General features: G+C 32.8%; 1 protein-coding gene across 5 annotated transcripts in view; it reads right to left on the bottom strand.

The window, feature by feature from the left end:
• The window catches only part of RB1CC1 (RB1 inducible coiled-coil 1), a 104008-nt gene that overhangs the window by 63273 nt on the left and 20702 nt on the right, over positions 1-20033 (bottom strand). For 4 of the 5 annotated variants that reach the window (XM_037038661.1, XM_037038659.1, XM_037038660.1 and 1 more), the window contains 6 exons: positions 11646-11761; positions 10571-10689; positions 9102-9228; positions 8758-8928; positions 3859-4061; positions 1639-2065 (listed from right to left, as the gene is read on the bottom strand). In XM_037038661.1, coding sequence (XP_036894556.1) covers positions 1639-2065; positions 3859-4061; positions 8758-8928; positions 9102-9228; positions 10571-10641 — 999 coding nt within the window. In that variant the 5' untranslated portion in view covers positions 10642-10689; positions 11646-11761. Of the gene's footprint in view, positions 1-1638; positions 2066-3858; positions 4062-8757; positions 8929-9101; positions 9229-10570; positions 10690-11645; positions 11762-20033 lie in introns of those variants that run through there. The other variant, XM_037038663.1, reaches the window with a different exon arrangement.

The raw sequence follows: 20033 nt of genomic DNA on the forward strand, positions 1-20033 counted from the left end.
CTTTGTTTCACAGGTTGGGGCTCAATCCATTGAGCCACACCACCCAGGGCAAAGTTTATATTTTTATTTCACAATAAAATGGCTATGTAAAATATCAAGAAGATATCAGATATTGTTGTTATGTTTTATTAAAAAAACGATTAACTTCTGCAAAGTCAATAATGTGACCCCATAATAAAAATAATATACCTAACTTATGTTTTCTGTACATATAAATCCCTATGTTTTTATAATTAAGACAAAAAAGATCAGTTCTTCCCTTTTTGTCACATAAAGTGAATAAAATTTATGGCATTGGTAGATTTAAATATGCTGACACACGCAAAAATATTTTAAAAAATGGTACCATAATCATCCTAACCACAATCAAGTGGTTGATTTTCCACACTCACAGATGAAATTTTTAAGCTATTAAATGTCAACAGTTCACACGGGAACACTAGTCTTCACTCATTTTTGGTACTAATCTTTGTATAATTTATTGCACACTCCCCTGCCCTGCCAAGTGTTTTAACTGAAGCTTTCTTTGATGATTTCAATGATAAATGGTTAAAATAACATGCCTACTCAAAGTCATCATCAAAGAAATGGATATTAAAAGAATTAAGAAAAAACTTAAAATTTGTTTAAATTTTCCACTTTACTGTCTCATAACTTAAGAAAGGTATGTGCTATATTATCCAGGCATCCCAGACAATGTGCAGCCTTTCTCTCAGTACTCAAAAATCAACCCTCTTTTACCACTGAGAACACCTTTACAAGTGTTTAACTGTTCTGACAACTATCTTTAGACAACAGCAGACTTTAAAATATTATTTTGCATTTATGCATCACTGAAACATGTATTCATCAACTTCCTTTTTCTGGCTTCAAAGATTTTTCTATTAGTTTATATATCAGATTTGAAGAGATATCTTTTCCCCTGGTTTAATAGTTTTTGTTAAAGACTATTTGGGGGGAGAACTGAATCCAAGACACAGGCTAATCTCATTACAAAATACAACTAAAAACACCATATCTAAGTTCTGAATTTCAAAGTATCTCAGGCAGATGCAGCATTTCATATTTCTTCTTTTAAAAGTCAGAAAGTTTCCCTCTAGGGGAATGGTGATTAGAAAGTGACACAGGTCAATTCCCAGTCAGGGCACATGCTTGGGTTGCAGGCCAGTTTCCGGCAGGGGCCAGTTCCCTGTAGGGGATGCACGAGAAGCAACCATACATTGATGTTTCCTTCCTCTCTCCTTCCTTTCCCCTCTAAAGATAAATAAATAAAATATTTTTAAAAAAAAAGAAAGTGACACAGGAAAATTTTCTGGGAGACAGAAATGTTCAGTATCTTCTCTTGGGTGGCATCTACTCATGAAATCAACCACTCAAGAATGTGTGCATTTCACTGAATTTAAATCATTATCAGTGTAAATAAAAAATAAATCTTTTAATAGTTTTTATGTAAACTTTTGAGAGAATTCTAGTCTTAATTTATCATTAATAAAAATTATAAAGATAAAAACAAACTTTAATCTTTAACTTCAAAACTCATTATTTATACCATAATACCCATTGTCCCACTATGTAAAAATATTTAGTATAATTTGAAACACTTAAAATAACAAGAAATATCAAATTATCACTACTTACCCTGCTCATTGAATCAAAGCACTTCCTAACCAATGATTCCACATCATTAGGTCTATCTTGAACATTTATCCAGTCTAACAAAGAAACATTAAAAAAAGGAAGATCTCTTTCTTTAGCATCTATTGAAGTTTCTTCCTGCTGAGCAGTACTTTGACAAGGTTCCCTAATTTCTTTTCCACTTTCAGCATCTGTGGTATCTGGAGCTACATGTTCCACCGACTTGGGAAATGAGGTTAACAAGGATTTGTTAGTTGTTCTAGGCATATCAGGAGACAGCACCAGTTCAGTGGAGGTTTTCATCGCAGGTTTCTCTGAGCCTTCACGTTCAGGTAAAGAATCCAGTCTTTCCAAACATTCCCTGTAACTATGTCTGGTTAGGCACTCCAACAGCGGAATCTTGGCCATTACTGAAACCGCAGTTCCTAAACTTAAAATACAATAGTTCTGTTAGTAAAATAACAGGGCCACTCTATTAGAGATTAGTTTTTTGAAAGCTTAGCATTTTATTATCATACAAACAAATCTCATCAGATTTCTGTTACATTATACATATATAATCTAGGAGGTATTCTTTAAAAGAAACTGAGTTAGAAAGAAGGGTATCAACACCTTTAAATTCTATTCTAAAGTAAAGGTTGCCGGTTCATACTAAACAAGTAAACACATAGTTTTTTTTATCAAACCATAAGATATAAGAAATTCAAATTTACAAAAAAGATTTACCATAGCAGTCCCTTAAAGTACAATTTTTGTCTTTTAGTTAATCAAGTATCTCTGATATACTGAAAGCACAGGATAAAATTAACGATATTCATAAACATTAAGGTAACTCTTTCATTCACCAAATCCTGAAAATAGAGAAATAGGTAGACAGATGTATGTTGTGAAAAGGCATGGGAAAGAAATAAAACCTTAATGATGTGGCTTCTATAAAAATATATGTAAAATTAAATCAAGAGTCCTACCTTAAATTAACATACCTAAGAGACTCTCTAAAAAATAGATGAAAAGGTTTTTACATAAACTTCTAAAAGATATTTATAGTCTTAATCATCCCCTTCCTTCCCAGTATCTGTCCCATTGTCAAATTGAGGCCAAATTCTTCTAAAGATTCATTCTGCCAAACAGAGAAACTTGATTTTATAAGGTTCACTTGAATGAATGAAATAAAAAAATCCCAATTCAAGGCAATGAAATACAAAAAAGCAAAAAAAGGAAAGAATATACACACAACACAAAGGGCTATATTCATGAATTACTGCTATATTTTTACATTAATTATAGCCTTTAAAATTTTTATTTTATTTTTAGAGTGGGGAAGGGAAGGAGAGAAACATCAGTATGTGCTTGCCTCTCACTCACCCCCTACTGGTAACTTGGCCTGCAACCCAGGCATGTGCCCTGACTGGGAATTGAACCTGCAACCCTTTGGTTCACAGTCCAGTGCTCAATCCACTGAGCCACACCTGCCTGAGCTAATTATGCTTTAAAAAAAAAAAAAAAAGCCAAGAACCCTGGCTGGTGTAGCTCAGTGGACTGAGCACGGACTGTGAACCAAAGGGTTGCAGGTTCAACTCCCAGTCCAGGCACATGCCTGGGTTGTGGGCCAGGTCCTTGAAGGGGGCCACATGAGAGGCAACCACACACTGATGTTTCTCTCCTTCTCTTCCCCTCTCTATAAAAATAAATAAAACTTTAAAAAAAAAGAAGCCAAGGGTATCAGATAGGCTTATATGCAAAAAAACAGAAAGCCATCTAAACAAAAGTTAGAACACAATAGCTTTTTTCCATCCTAGCAAGCTGTACTGCCTACATCCTATGATAATATTAGGGAAATAAAATTTTTCTTGATTGGTTAATGCTTGAAATTTTTTCCGTTTTCTTCAGATGTGTTATTTTTTTGTTGTTATCGTTACTTTATTGGAAAGTTGGTATCAGAGAGACAGAATGCCGAGATTCTTGGGTTTGTAAAAAATTTCAAAAGCATTTTAGGCCTTTTCAGAGAGATAAAAACTTAAGAAAAAGAAGTGTGGAAGATCCGTAACATATATAGTAAGTAAAACTGATCATAATATTGGAATCTGTAAAAGTCTCAAAAATTAACTTTGATTATAATAACTATATGGCCAACTTGAAACAATATTAATTACTGAGACTCCTGAAAATGTACAAAGATACTTTAAACAAATATCTTATTATCCATTTGAATGGCACACATACTGAGTAAGTTTTAACTTGATGTCTTCTATGGATTGCAGGTAATGTGAATACATATTTTCAAACTTGACAAGTAGCTTTTGGTATGAATTTGAACAGTCTTCCAGATTGGCCATGATTGCAGCCCAGCCTTGGTGTTGAAGGTGCTCATCATGGACCAGACTTTCACAGAAGGAGCTAAGTTTCTTGGCAACTTCATACATTTCCTATATTGAAAGTGAAAAAAGAAATAGTAATAGAAGGTACTGTTTCTGTGCACATTTCCACATGTGTACTTACATATATACATGAATGCATTCTGAACATATTTTAAAGCACTTTTAAGGTTATGCTTTAACTTACCTTATTTTTTCTAGCTTATTATGATAATGAAGGAAGAGGAATACCTAACTCACTCCTTTTGGGAATATATATTGATAAAGTACTGAGGGCAATTCAGCATTAATGATCAAAAGCAAAATGGTATCTAGTATTTGGCAAAATGATTCCTTATCTAGGAATTTACCCCATAAGAGTTTAAACAAATAAACAAATATTAAAATTTCTTTATTTCAATACTATAAAATGAAATGCAAACAACCTCAATGTCTATCAAAAATATACCAATATAATGAAATTTATGTAGTATAAGGCGAAGTATTTTTATATATAAGGATATGAAAAGATCACCATATAGTATTAAACTTAAAAGGCAGGGTGCTGAATTTATAAACTGAATTTTCTATTTTTATATATTAGATAAAAAATGAATTACAAATGATCTATAGATATAAGTGAGACTTATTTAAAGGACTGGGGGTAGGGTGAGATGTGGCATCTGGAATACAGCATACAAGACATACTCCAGGACCTCTATCTATATTGACTATTCCCTTCATGTCTTTGAGATATACAAACGTTTCTTAAAAACAAAAACAAGACTATTGATAAACTGAAACTTGAACTAAGAATTTCTATTCATCATGAAACACCATTAGTTGAATAAAAAGGCCAGCCACAGAATGGCAGAAGATATTCCCAACATATAAAACCAACAGAAAGCTTATATGAAGATTACATAAAGGCACTAACAAATCAATCAGAAAGATTAGCAACCCAATAATAAAGAAACTAGAATATTAATGTCACAAAAAGGATACTCAAATTTCTCATAAATGCAAGCAAACCTGCTCATCCTTGTTAATTATCAAATACAAATAAACTCACCATGGCCTACCACTACACATACACCTATCAGAAAGACTAAAATTAAGAGCATCACAAAAACCAGGTATTAATTAGTGAAGTTTGTCCAGCAAGTGGAACAATCACACACTGATGGTGGGAGTAGAAATGGATACAATCATTTCAAACAACAGAACAGTACATAAAGCTGAAATAGGCACATCCAAGAGAAATGCAAAAAGTGTACCAAACAATGTACAATGATAATCACAGCAGCTTAATCACAACAGTCTTAAACTGGAAATGACACCCATCAACAGTCAAAATGGAATATTTGTACAATAGAATACTACATAGCAATGACTACAAACCATTAACATACACAATTAAATGAGTGAATCTCAGGAACATAACACTGAAAAAGTCCACACACGAAAAAATCAAACTGTATGATTACATTCAAAGTTCTAAAGAGGCAAAGTAATTTATGCTTTAGGGAAGACGAATGATGGATACCGAATGGGAAAAAGAATGAAGCAGGGTTTCTGGGGTGATACTAGGTTTAACAATTTGTGTTTAAGTAGTTTATGTAAATGAATTAAAAATGAATGTGTATTTATATAGTTCAATAAACAAAAACCTATCATTTTACTAATGAAAGTAAACTGAGTTCAAGGTCACACCACAAGTAATAGGGCTGACTAGATTTAAACTCAAGGAATGTGAGTACAGAAGACCACACACTCGCCATTAAACTATAGTGCCTCTAATTCCTTATATACTAATAAATTGTTTCACTTAAGTCACTGTTTTGTTTAGAGTAGCTTTTCAGTGCTTTAAATTCTAAAAGATACATTCTTCCCACCACCTTCCATTCTTCTTTCTCAGAACATTCTTGGCTATTCTTGGACATTGATCCTTCCATGTGAACTTGAAGTCCATTTTATCTAAAACAAAACCAAATAAACCAAAATTCTCCCTAGTCTGACCTCCCAAGCAAAAACACTTCACCACTGTAGAAATTTTAACTGTAACTCATTCATTTTATGAATGCATTAATATTATCTTTAATATTAAAAATATTTTAATATTTCTTTGTTTATAATTTGTGTTCTTGAATATAATTGTATATAGGTATTTTTGTTGCTATTCAGATTGTGATGTACAATATTTACTATTTCCATTCCAAAGCAGGACTAGTTCAATGAAATCTGAATAACATTTATCACATATCCAGTCACCACATCAAAATTCCTTCTAATAGGTTTGTATTAAATTCGAGTTTTTCTTTTCCATTAATGTTACCATTATTTCATTTTCTTATTTTAGTACATATCCCAGAAACTCCAACATACTGAACAGACTGTTTCTGATTTAGGCAAAAATGACTCTAGTATCACACTGATTTAAAAATATATTTTTATTTATATTTGATTTTTATTTAAATATAATATATTTAAAAATAAATGTTTAAAAATAAATATATTTATTTTACTTATATTTATATTTGATTAAGTCTGTGTTACATTTCTCTTTTGTTTCCTTCTATTTTATTTATTAGGAACAGCCATTGAAATTTTAACAAATGCTTCTACTGGACAATATTAATGTAATCCTATATGTTTTATAAAGCATTAATGATTGAGACAATTAACTAAATTAATACACCCCCAATATTGTACCATCCTTGCATCCCTATCATGGCCTCACTGCTATTAATATATTATTGTTTAATACTCTTCTAGGTTTTATCTGTAAGAAATAATGTATCTATATTCTGTATTTTCAGGATAAACAGCATTAAATCTAGTCCACAAAGGCTTTCTGATAAGGAAAAAATGTATAAAATAAAACCTCCCAATTTAAAAATTATTGTGGTAAAATACACATGAAATTTACCACTTTAACCCATTTTTAAGTGTACATACACTCAACAGCATTAAGTCATTCACACACTGCTATGCAACCACTAATACCACCATCTCCAGAACTTTTTCACATTCAGTTTTTCACAAACTGAAACTGTATCTATTAAATTAACTCTACATTCCCCTCACCCCACAGCCTGCCTCCATGAATGTGATTATTCTAGGTACCTCATATAATTGAAATTATATGATATTTGTTGTCCTTTTGTGTTTTATTTCACTTAGAATATTATTCATCCCCAATGTAGCTCCTATCAGACTATCCTTCCTGTTTAAGGCTAAATAACATTCCACTGTATATAGATACCATATTTGTTTATACATTCATCCATTAATGAACATCTGAGTTGGTCCCACCATCTGGCTGCAGTAAATAATGTTTCTATAAACACCCGTGTACATCATTACGTTGCATTATATTCTCCTGGAATAATAATTATTATTATTCAGCCATTAGTATTAATAGGCAAATACAATCATTTTCACAAATTCAATCTTTTATTATTAATTTCACTTTGCTCTGTTTAATGATTTAACATCTACTTTGTCAAATATTAATATTGCTATTTTTTTTACATTTACCTACTACTTCTGGGCATACCAATTTTTAAATCTTTTTAATGTAATGTGTTTTAATATGTCTTTGTTTAGTCAAGTTTTATTTGATTTCTCTTTAGTCACTTAAAATTATATATATATATTAAGACTTTAATTTTATATTTAATATTACATTTTTATTAATGTGTAATACCTATATTTTTCAAACAAATCAAAATTTTATTACTTTTTATATGGCATGCAATTTTGTAGCCTAAAGTTTTGCACACCAATATTTGTACAATAGTATTCTTGCTTTGTTAATAATCCTAAAAAATAATTTTGGCTTCTCAAAAACATTTCTGAACCCTTTAATGTTTATTAAGTATGTCCCAGAAAGATGAGGTTATTTTCTTTTTATGTTGTATCCTATGTAAAAATTAGGGTAGTTTCACAAATGTACATGGTACATCAAATCCAACTGCTAGGAGGTTTCCAAAAAAAAAAAAAAAGGCAAATGTAAACACAAATAATTTATTATTTTATGAATTTATTTTTATAGAAGGTAAATACTGTTGGTGGATTTTAAAAGAGCATTTTTTCATGTCTGAAGGTAAAGTGTGATAGCTTATAGTCAATAGTACAGTCAAGTACTAGCAAATGAAAAGAAAAACCAGTGATTGGCGAACAATTCCTGGAGGCTATAATATAAAAAGTATGTATTGGAAAGAAACTTGGTTTTCCTCCAGGACCTAGTAAATATGAATAGGGGAAAAAGAATCATATTTTTAACAGTTAGTTAAGCTTTTTATTTATGCCTATTCTAACATAGTTACTTTATTGATTAAAGCAATGTTCAGAAGTCATTATCTGCATACCATTCTTTAGAAAAGAAGTTGAACAAATCACATTTAAGACCACTTCCTATATTTAAGATTTTGTCACTGAATTACAATGTAGAATAATATTATGTGGTCCTGAAATTTTAAAACCAGACATACTGAACACAAAATATATATTTTTTAAAGTTTGCTGTTTTTCACATTTTTTCATTTTTCCACTGTAATGTAGAATATTGTGCTATTTTAGGTTTGAATGCTTTTAGGGGTAATAAATTTGTTAGAATGTTCACAAATACCTAGTAAGTTACTAACTCATGAAAATATTACCAAATATATGTGTAAAACATTTTTTGTGAAATGGATCAATTTTTTATTTTAAATTATACTATATGTAAATAAATATTATATCTTAAAAAATACTTCTATCTTACCACTGCAAGTTGTGTCCTTGAAGCAACAGTGTGAAAAACTGCAGGCATCATAAGAGACTCTTCAACTTTTATTTCCATGTCATTTTCTGTTGAAAAGGTAGTTTTAGGAATAGCAGGTGGAAGTTCACATAAGATCATTTCTTTGTTAAAAAGAAAAATTGGATTTGTGTCCTATAAAAGTAAAAATGCAAAAAAAAACTAAAGTAAAATATTACAAATACTAAACATGCAATTGCCCTCAATACACAAAGCAGATAAAACTTCCTTGTGAATGCTGAGTTCCCAATTTTCTATTTGATGTGAAGGTGGAGCATGTTTGAATGAAAAAGCTGTTAGACACCTACCGTCCCAGCACTGTAGGTGCACACTCTTCTATCTGCAGCCATACACTCTCCTCCATTGACCACCAACACCTGGTGCTGAATAGCAATCTTGTATTTGTTATGAATAGCATGCTTAAGATCTGCCACACTTTAATAAAAAGGGAAAAAATCAGTTATTTACATTAGCCCAATGACAAATATTTTTATTATCAAAGTAGTACTATGTAAAAATATCTGATAGATTAATAGATTTCACTCTTTAAATTTTGCACCAAAACAGTAGTAAAAATACAAGCTTCTTTATCTCTAAAATTGGATTTCATAACTAATTGGCTAACTTTAGGTGAATAAATCACAGACATGCTGCATCTAAAAGTGAGTCTATGAAATACAGACAGTAAACATTTACTTTCATGCTCTTTATATAATGTAGCAAAGGAGTATGCTCAAATATGCATCAGGTCTGTTAATATCCTCAGAACACAGGATGTGTGTTAAATCTCCACATCATATTATACAACCATATATTAAATCTAAACCACATAAAAACTGTTTCCTTTTCCTATCTTTCAAAGAAAATCCCTCCTATACAGGCAAATTATATTGTATAAGGACTAAACATTTTTAAAAATAATTTCACAGTTCCATTTTTACAACTAAGATTATTAATTCCATAAATTACTTATCATATTTTCACAGTCAGATTTACTTATTCTATATTGCTATCAAGTCTCTGCTCTTATTGCCACCATAAAAATATAAGCAAATTTGGAAATACAGAGTGGAGAAAAAGTAGGTCTTCAGTTGTTCTTATGGAAAATAATTAATAAATAACAATACATAAATAAACTCTGGGTTTCCTGTACTCACAACTGTAAACCTACTTTTGCCTGACCCTGTATTTGCTGTTTCTATTTCCTTACTGTTTGGAGTCAAAATACATCTTTCCTTCCTTGAGGCCCACCCCCACTTTTTACAAATGGAAGAGGGCATTCAGTAAGTAGTCAAATATTTGAAATCCCTGCAAAGCTGGAGAATTATTAGACGTGAGTCCCACTAATTTGGCTATTAAACAATTGTCTTTATTCACACAAGAAAATTTAAAAATCACCAAAAAACGTGATTGATACATGTCGCTTTGCACATCTAGCAATAATCTCCTCAGCTGTGTCCTATGAAACTCAGAATAGCAATCATCTATAAAAGCTTCTAGTTGATAATTTTGCTTTGAAATCAGAATGTCTGTTTGTGGATGACTTGTTTACTGTGAATAATGTGGTCATACATCAGAATAAAGCTCAACAACAATTTTAACTTCAGCATTTTAGAGAAGAACAACAATATACTGGAATGAAATACTGTAGTAAGACTTGCTATATCACTACTTTTTATTAACAAAGGAATACTTTTCACAAAAATCAAATCACCCCCGTTAACTTTTGCATACACAAAATACAAAGCTAGTGAGAAAAAAATAAAATACAGCTCACGTTTGCACTGTAAGTTCAGTGTCAAATGTTAGGGTAGTGCCAGTGTTAACCAGAAATACATATAACTTCATGATTTCTCTGGATTCCGTAGGCTTATACCTCACACTCTGATATGGTTACTAAAAGAAAGAGACAAGGCAAGTGGTCAAACTTAAAAACACATACAAATACCCTCACATAAGGCACAGCACAGTTGTACTAAATAACAAAAACAACGACGACAGGTTTTTATGTTTATGATGTCTAAGTAGACAATTTAGTAAACTTGTTGCTTAAAAACAAATAAACAAATTGAACTAGTAAAAAGCATAAGTGTTTTACAATAAGTGTTTTACAATAAAAATAATTTAAAGAGAGAGGCCAGTGGTTAAAAAAGTTGTGTACATGTCACACTGTTCTACATTAAGAATACAACTAAAAACAAAAATTTTAAAAAATTGGTCAAACATCTTTCTAACTCACTAAGAACTAAGAAAAGTTCTTCCCCACTCTTTACCTCTAACAATAAAGTCTTAAGGTTAAACTTCGGAACAGCAAATAAAAGTAGCCACTAGGAAGTAGCAAGTTAGGAAAAATGAGTTAGTCCCACTTCCTTCTACTCAGCTGCCTCTGAATTCCCTCTCCACTCTGAGTTAGAAACCCTCCATATAAGAAACTCTATCCCTAACAGTTTCATCACCTCCTGAACAGCAGAGAGAGCCTGGAAATCAGAATATTTAAAACAACTCTGCCATTAACTACCTGTCAATATCAAACCCCATATATAAAATAAAATCTCCTCATCTACAAAGAGACAGATTTCAGTATCTAGCATTTTATTTTTAACAACTTGAGATAAACAAAATCACTAAGATTAATGAAAGTGGTAAAAAGACAACAATAAATAAATTTCCAGAAACTAGTAGGTATCTTTATACTCTTTCCACGTGACATTTAGAGTAAAATTATCAGGAAAAGAGAAAAAAACAAAAAAAAAGTTTTAAAGTTAATGCTTCCTAGATCATTATTTTAAACGCCTTAGACTCTGTATACATCTACTGAAAACTCTACTGTAAAGGTAGGAACTGTTACTTACCGTCAGGCACTGTGAGAACAACTACCACTTTTCTTAAAAAAGCAGATTAAAACTGGCTTATGTTTGCTTTGCTTGATATTGGCAACTGAATGGCATAACTGGTTAAACTCAGTGAACTGAAAAAGAAAAAATTCTGGATTACTATAGAGAGAATAATTCTGTATGTGACAATAATATGTGATTACTGTTCTCTTTTTAAAATTACCTACTGAAAGAGTAATCTCTACTCTGTCTCTTTCCTACATGCACTCAGTGAAACCCCAAGCATGTGATTTCAGCCCACACCACTCCATTAAAAGACATCAAACAAAAGTCTCCAAAGAACTCTCCAAACTGCCAAACCCTACCATTTTTGATTCCTTCTTAAAATATAATGGTAAAAGAGACCAGGTTGTAGAGCCAGACTGCTTGAGTTTGATCTGGCCCCATTACTCAAGTAAGTTACTTAAAAAATTAAGTTTCTTCTTTTCTAAAATAATAATAAAAATGGTACCTTAAAGAGCCCCTCCACCTCCAATTAGCCATACTGTAGTAAAACACTGACTCCCATTGCCCTTGGTTTGGGCAGGCCTATGATCTGCTTCTAATCAATGAAATATGGGAAAGGTGATGAAATGCCACATGACGGCTACTTCTAGATTATACTTTCCACCTTGCCAACTGACTTCCTCCCTCACCAGCTTTGAAGTAATATCTGCCATACAGAGAGGCCCACGTGGCAAGAAAATGAAGTTGGTCTCTGGCCAAAAGTCAACAAAAAGGTGAAGGCCTCAATCCTGCAAGGTACTGAATCTGACAACCACCATGAGCTTGGAAGCAGATCACTCCTCAGTCAAGCCTTAAAGACCCTAGCCTTCCTGGCCAACACCTTCACTACAGTCTTGAAAGAGACCCTACAGTAATAAAGGAACCAGCCCAGCCCTGCCCAGGAACTATAAAACAATATATTTGTGTTGTTTTAAACAGCTAAAATTGTGGTAATTTCTTATTTAGCAAGAGTATGCCACTTGATAGGAATACGATGACAATTAAGCGAGAAAAAAAATGTTAATGTATTAGTATAGTGCTCATAAGAATTCAATAACCCTAACTGGGTAGCTCAGTTGGTTAGAGCATTGTACTGATAAACCAAGGTTGCCAGTTCAATCCCTGGTCAAGGCATAAGAACCAACCAATGAATGCATAAATAAACAAAAAGATGTTTCTTTCTCTCTCTGCCCACCTCTTCTTTCCTCTCTCTATAAAAATAAATAAATAAAATTTAAGAAAAGAAAAAGAATTCAATAAATAACTGTAGGCCCACTTCTTGGGCTCTTCCTCCTTTGGCAACACTCCAATGTTCAGGTGGGATCTCAACCATCCCTGCTCACCTACCCAGATGGCTACAGTAACTACCACTGCTGATTCCCAAACCTAGCCCAAATCTCTCCACAGACCTAAGTTATTTATCCAACCCATCTCAAACTCCAAATTTCCATATGCATTTCATTATTACTGTTTCTAAAACTGAGTTCCTTATTTTTTCCTGCCTCATAACCTACTCATTTTTCAATTGTTTTTATTTGTTGATGGAATTTACATTCACCCAATCTCTCAAGTGCTATACTAGCTCTGTCATTTCCTCAGAAGATATATATTAGTAAATATTTATATCTAGCCAATTCTAACACAAATACTTAAATGTTTTATTAGGTGGAATTTTTTCATTTGATCCTCAAGAATCTTCGTGGTGGGCAGATATCATCGTTATTCTTTTATAAAATAAAAACTAAGAATTAAGGACTTAAATAATGTCATCATTATCAAACCCAGGCAGTCCAATTATACCTTTTCTTTCTTTAAACCTGTACAAAAACATCCAATAAGACAGTGAAAACTGTATGGCTTCTTCTTTTCCACCACAACTTAACTATTTTCTTCCTCCCTCCAACTCCCAAACACGAAATCGCTTAAGCTCCTTGAACAAAACAAACAGTTTAAAGTCTCTGAGCCCTCATCAGAGCTGTTTTCCCTACTTAAAATACTCCTTCCCCCTTGTCCTACTTCCCAGCCCAACATTTTCTTTCACAGATTTAATCACAATCGTATCATTAGCTGTGCTGTGTACTCTGTCTTTCTATGCTTGCATATATTTCGATGTTTCTGTTGATATTTCTCATTTGTACTGAATGGCACACTTCTTTAAAGCAAAGCCTATGCATTCCTTAGAACTAGCTCTAAAATATTTTCTCAATAAAAATGAATAATTCTATACTAGTAAAATATTATTCTACATTCTTGTTAAAACTGCTTAGAAGTCACATGCTTGACATCTACCACAGAATTTCTTTAGGTTGTTCTCAAAGAAAGAGCCCTAGATTTTCTAACATCATTATCTCCATGACAATAAGGCTCCATCTCATCAATCAGCCCACTGTTACCATTTATGGGTAATTCAAATACTTTACAAACACACCCCAATGACTTGGCCCAACTAAACAGATACTAAAGTTCCACCTAGCTAACATATAAGATGTATATTCCTATTATACTACAGATTAACACCAAATCCTTTTTTTAATCCTCATCCAAGGATATGTTTAATGGTTTTAGAGAGAGAGGAAGGGAGAGAGAAACACTGACTGGTTGCCTCCACATACCTTTCTGACCAGAGATCTAACCCACAACCTAGATATGTGCCCTGACTGGGAATCAAACCCACAACCTTTTGGTGTATGAGATGACACTGCAACCACCTACGCCACCTGGCCACAGATGGCACCACATTTTTTAATGAATAAAGAGGTGGTTAGGAAGCCAACAGATTAAAGTGACAAATATAGCTGATTTTCATAGCCTGCAAGTAACAGAGCTAGGTTCCTGGGTGAGTAACAATAAGCAAGGTCCCTTGTAAACCCCTGCAAAGTGAAAAAAATATTGTTAAAAGTCACTAAAAGTTTGAGTACTTCAAACCAGAGCATGTCCTAGTATATCCTGACTTAAATTACTCAATAGCAATGTTTCCACAGTATTACAAATACTTTATAAGCATTAATACTGATGTCAACAAATCACTTCAACTTGTAAATTTACCACAATTTATATACTTACTATTCTCAGGGTTTGGTTTTTTTAATCTCACAGATATACATTTTTCTTATGCTTGTGATTATTTCCATAAACTAGGTTCCTATTAAGTAAAATTGCTGGGTCAAAACATTCAAATATTAGAATTAAGACTATAGAATTGATTCCTTTAGCAATTTATGCTCCTCAGGCAATATATGGTCAACCAGTTGACTTTATCTTATTTTTACATGCTCACTAATATTATTTAAATTATATTTAAACACTGTCTTTGATTATTAGTGAGTTTGAACTTCAGCCATTTGCTTTATCATTTGAGCTACTTCAAGCTCCATACATCTCTCTATATATATTTCCACTGGACAATCTGACAGTGATTTGTAGACAGATGTCTCATGTGTTTGCTAACAGCCAGGATTTTCTCATACATAACTACAGTACATTGATCAAATCATTAAATTTAACACTGATGCAGTATTATTATGTAATCCACAGTCCACATGCAAATTACTGCCCCAATAATATGTTATAGTGTTCCCCCTATTCAGGATCCCATTCAGGATAATATATTAGATTTAGTTGTAAAATCTATTTATTCTTCTTCATTCTGGACAGTCCATCAATCTTTCTTTTCTTTTCATGATCTGGGTCAATAATGCTCTCAATCCATCAGAGGCTTTAGAAATTATTGGAGAGAAAAGACGGCCTCAGTGCCATTCCTCTGTTACATAGTACTTATGGTAAATGAAAGAAATTCTGACAAGTTGTAGCGGCTACTGTGTGCATTGAAATAAACACCATCTCTTAATCTGATAGTCACCATAGAAACAGCTCAACCTAAGAAACCACAATCACTAACAATGCTAACAAAAAAGCCAAGTGAACAAAATTTATTTGAGAATTAACTTGTGTTATATTTCATGAACAATGTAAACAATTTCAATGATAGTTTTGATTACATTGGCTCTAAAGGTTCTGGCTCTATTATCCAAGCATACTTAATACTATTCATCCTTTAGCTCTCGGTCTAATGGTTTCTTTCTTTCTTTCTTTCTTTATTTTAGACAGAGAGAGGAAGGGAGGGAGAAAGAGAGGGAAAGAAACATCAATGTGTGGTTGTCTCTCATGCACTCTTTAGTGGGGACCTGGCCTGCAACCCACGCATGCGCCCAGACTGGGAATCGAACCAGTGACCTTTTGGTTTGCAAGCCTGTGCTCAATCCACTGAGCTACACCAGCTGGGTAACAGTTTCTAAGTGAAGTTAATGACAGGATGGAATCATTGACCTACCAGGAAATGACATCCCATGTTTTCATCCATTACCTATTATTTATGGCCATCAAACAAGCAGCTTTAACCAGAAGCCCCCATCTGATTTTTCACTCTCTACATCCTCACTGTAAGCTACCACTAAAGGACTATCCTAGAATAGCATAGAGAAAATCTAATTAGTAAGATCAGTCAACATTTCCCCATGGGTCTACTAGTGATGGTGGTCTGTGAGTAAATGTCAGGCTTATAACTTTATAGCCACCAGTTACTTGTATTTACTCCACATGCCCGAAGTAAATGGAACATAAAATAATCATCACTAACACTTGAGTAATTCATTATACACCAGTCATTATACTCAGTTGTGTAATAGTCATTACTTTACTTATTTTTAATAACATGTAAGATATACATCCCATCACTGTTTCCTTTTGCAGATGAAGAGTAGCATTCAGAGGTACTCATCTTGCTTACAGAGGCCAAACCTTGGTAAATATAAGTTCTAGGGGTTTAAAACCAGGTCAGTTTATAATATTTAATAGAAATATCATTTGAGAATCTAGTATGTCCTGGGCATTTTCTTAGCTTTGGGAATAAAATAGACAACCGTATGAAAAAACTGTATTCACTCATGAAGTTTATATTCTGGCAACATGAAAATTTTTTGTCTATACACAAACAACATATCTACTTTCAGAAAGAATACTTTTTAAAAAGGCATTTATCTTCTAAAAACAATTCTAAAATACATGCTTGTACATTTCTGCTTTATTCTTTAAAGATAACAATGTTGTTGGCCTAATGAACGAAAGACTATTCCAACTACGTGATGCCCTCACAATTACTTCTGTGAGAAAGATTAGTTTTACGCCCATCGATCAAATGACCAAACTGTGGCACCAAAAAAGCTCAATTATTTTGCAGACGTTGCAAAAGAGCAGTACAACCAAACTTAAAATCCACGGCTTGACCTAGGAAAAAAAAAGAAAAACATGACTGTACTGCTAAAACATATGTAATCACCTTTGATGAGTTGACATTTTACCACTTTCTATAACCATTTTTAAGTCTTTATTTTTCTAAATACAACAACAGTTCTGAGATTAAGTAAGGGGGTTGGGATGGCAGAACTCTTTAATAAAATGTGACATGGTAAGGTTTTCTTTTTTTTTTTCTTAACAAGGTCAAAGGCATTATAAAACAAAGTTGGATATGTAAGAAATGGTGTGGGGTGGGTATAGCAGTGAAAAACCTATCCCTGGATCAACAGTAACTTTCTTTTTTTCTATAAAGAAACCTACAAGAATCTAGATAAACGAGCATGCAGACCTCCTCTTCAGTATGACTACTAACTAGCATTACCTACTTATCTAACTTCCCATACTCTTCAAAGGAGCTGATGCTCACTGCTCTTCAGGGTTTTTTTTTTTTTTTTTAAGTGATTCCTTTTTTTTCTTTTATCTCATCAGTATTTTTTTATTCCCATTCCCCAATATCCTCCCTCTGGTGACAACCAGCTTACTCTCCATATTTATGTGTTTGTTTATATTTTGTTTTACTTACTCATTTGTTTTTTAGAGTCTACATATAAGCAATATTATGTAGTATTTGTCTTTCTCTGACTTATTTCACTTAGCATAATATACTCTAGGGTTCATTCACGTCACAAATGACATTTCATTCTTTTTTATTGCTAAATAATATTCTATTATATTTATGTGTATGGAGGGACAAAAGTAGGTTAACACTTGAGTATGCAAAACAAGAGTTCATTCTTGTATTATCTACTACTTTGTTATTTCCAGAAGAACATTGCAAACCTACTTTTGTCAGCCCCAGTATACACACACACACTCTCTACATCTTCATGATCAGTTCATCGGTTGATAAACATCGAGGCTGTTGCTGTATCTTGGCTATTACTACTAATGCTGCAATGAACCTAAGGAGCACATATATCTTTTCTAGTGAGTGTCTTTGGTTTTTTGAATAGACGTCCAGAGGAGAAACTGACAGATCATATAACAGCTCTATTTTTAATTGTTTGAGGAATCTCCATACTATTTTCATGGTGGCTGCAATAATTTACATTCCCACTAACTGTACAATGGTTCCCTTTTCTCTGCATCCTTGCCAGCATGTGCAACTTGTTGATTTACTGACAACAGCCATTCTTATAGGTGTGAGGTGATAACTCCTCGTGGCATTCCTGATGATGATGATGATGATGAGCATCTTTTCATGTTTGTTGGTCACCTATATGTCCTCTTTGGAGAATGTCCATTTTTAAATGAATTTTTCTGTATGTGTTAAGTTGTATGAGCTCCTCATATTGTATATTTTGTATATTAACCCCTCATCAGATATATCATTAGTATCTTCTCCCACACAGTAGGTTGTGTTTTTGTTTTGTTGATGGTTTCCTTTGCAGTGCATAAGCTTTTTAGTTTGACATAGTCCCATTTTTTTGTTGTCCTTGCCAGAAAACATGTAGCTAAAAAGATACAGCTAAGAGCGATGTCAGAGTTTCCCCTGTTCTATCCTGGGAGTTTTATGGTTTCAGGTTTGACATTTAAGTCTTTTATCCAATTGAGTTTATTTGTAATATATTTGAATTTATTTTTGTATATCGTATTAAGATATTGGTCCAATTTCTTCATCTTTCTTTTTTTTTGCATGTGTCAGTCCAGTTTTCTCAGCAACACTTACTGATGAGAGACTATCCTTACCATATTGCATATGCTGGATTCCTTTGTCATAGGTTAATTTACCATATAACTTTTTTCTGGTCTTTCTATTCTATTCCATTGATCAACAGCTGTTTTTATACCAGTACTATAGTGTTACGATTATTGTAGCTTTATTATATAGTACTTTGTTATCAGAAAGCATAATACCTCCCACTTTGTCTTTTCTCAAAATTTCTTTGGTTATTCAGGGTTTTTTGTGGTTCCATATAAATTTTATGACTAGTTGTTCTAATTCTGAGAAAAATGCCTTTGATTTTTAATAGGCAATGCACTGAATCTCTTCATTGCTTTAGGTAGTTGAACAATTTAATATTAATCCTTCCAAATCATTAGCAGGGTACATGCTTTCATTTACTTGTGTTCTTCAATGTCCTACACTTTTTAAAGTAGAGGTCTTTCACTTCTTTGGTTACATTTATTCTTAGGTATTTTATGCATTTTGATGCAATTGTAAATGGGACTGTTTTCTTAATTTCTCCTCCTGATATGTTCATTAACTGGTATATAGAAACACAATGGATTTCTAAATGTTGATTCTGTATCCTGTAATTTTACCAATGCACTGATTAGTTCTAATTGTTTGGTGAAATCCTTAGGGTTTCCCATACATAGTACCATATCATCCGCAAATACTGGCAGTTTTTATTTCTTCCTTTCTGATGTGGATTACTTTTATTTCCCTTTTTGTTTCACTGCGGTAGCTAGGATTACCAATATGTTAAATAAAAGTGATAGTGGGTATCCTTGTCTTGTTCCTGATTGTATCAGAAAAGCTTTCAGCTCATCACCAGTCAGTGACATTAGCTGTGGATCCGTCATATACAGCTTTTATTATGTTGAGCTATGTTCCTCCTATACACACTTTGTTGAGTTTTTATCATAAAAGGATATTAAATTTTGTCAAATGCTTTTTCTGTATCTTTTGGGATAATCTGTAATTTTTGTCCTTTATTTCGTTAATGTGATGCATCATGTGGATTAATTTGCAGATGTTGAACCATCCTTGCATTCCCTGAATGAATCCAACTTGGATAGGGTGTGTAATCCTTTTAGGTTCTGCTGAATGCAGTTTTCTAGTATTTTGCTGAGAATTGCTGCTTCTATGTTTATCAGGATATTGGCCTGTAACTTACTTTTGTTTTGTAATTATCTTTGTCTGGCTTTAGTATCAGGGTAGTGCTAGCTTTGTAGAATGAGTTTGGAAGTGTTCCTTCCTCTTCGATTGTTTTGAAATAGTTTTAAAAGGACAGGTATTATTAGTTCTTTGAATGCTTGGTAGAATTCACCTGTGAAACCATC

This window comes from Sturnira hondurensis, unplaced genomic scaffold, assembly GCF_014824575.4.
Source record: "Sturnira hondurensis isolate 20B ecotype Veracruz unplaced genomic scaffold, ASM1482457v3 Scaffold0024805, whole genome shotgun sequence".
In the NCBI taxonomy this organism is placed as follows: domain Eukaryota; kingdom Metazoa; phylum Chordata; class Mammalia; order Chiroptera; family Phyllostomidae; genus Sturnira; species Sturnira hondurensis.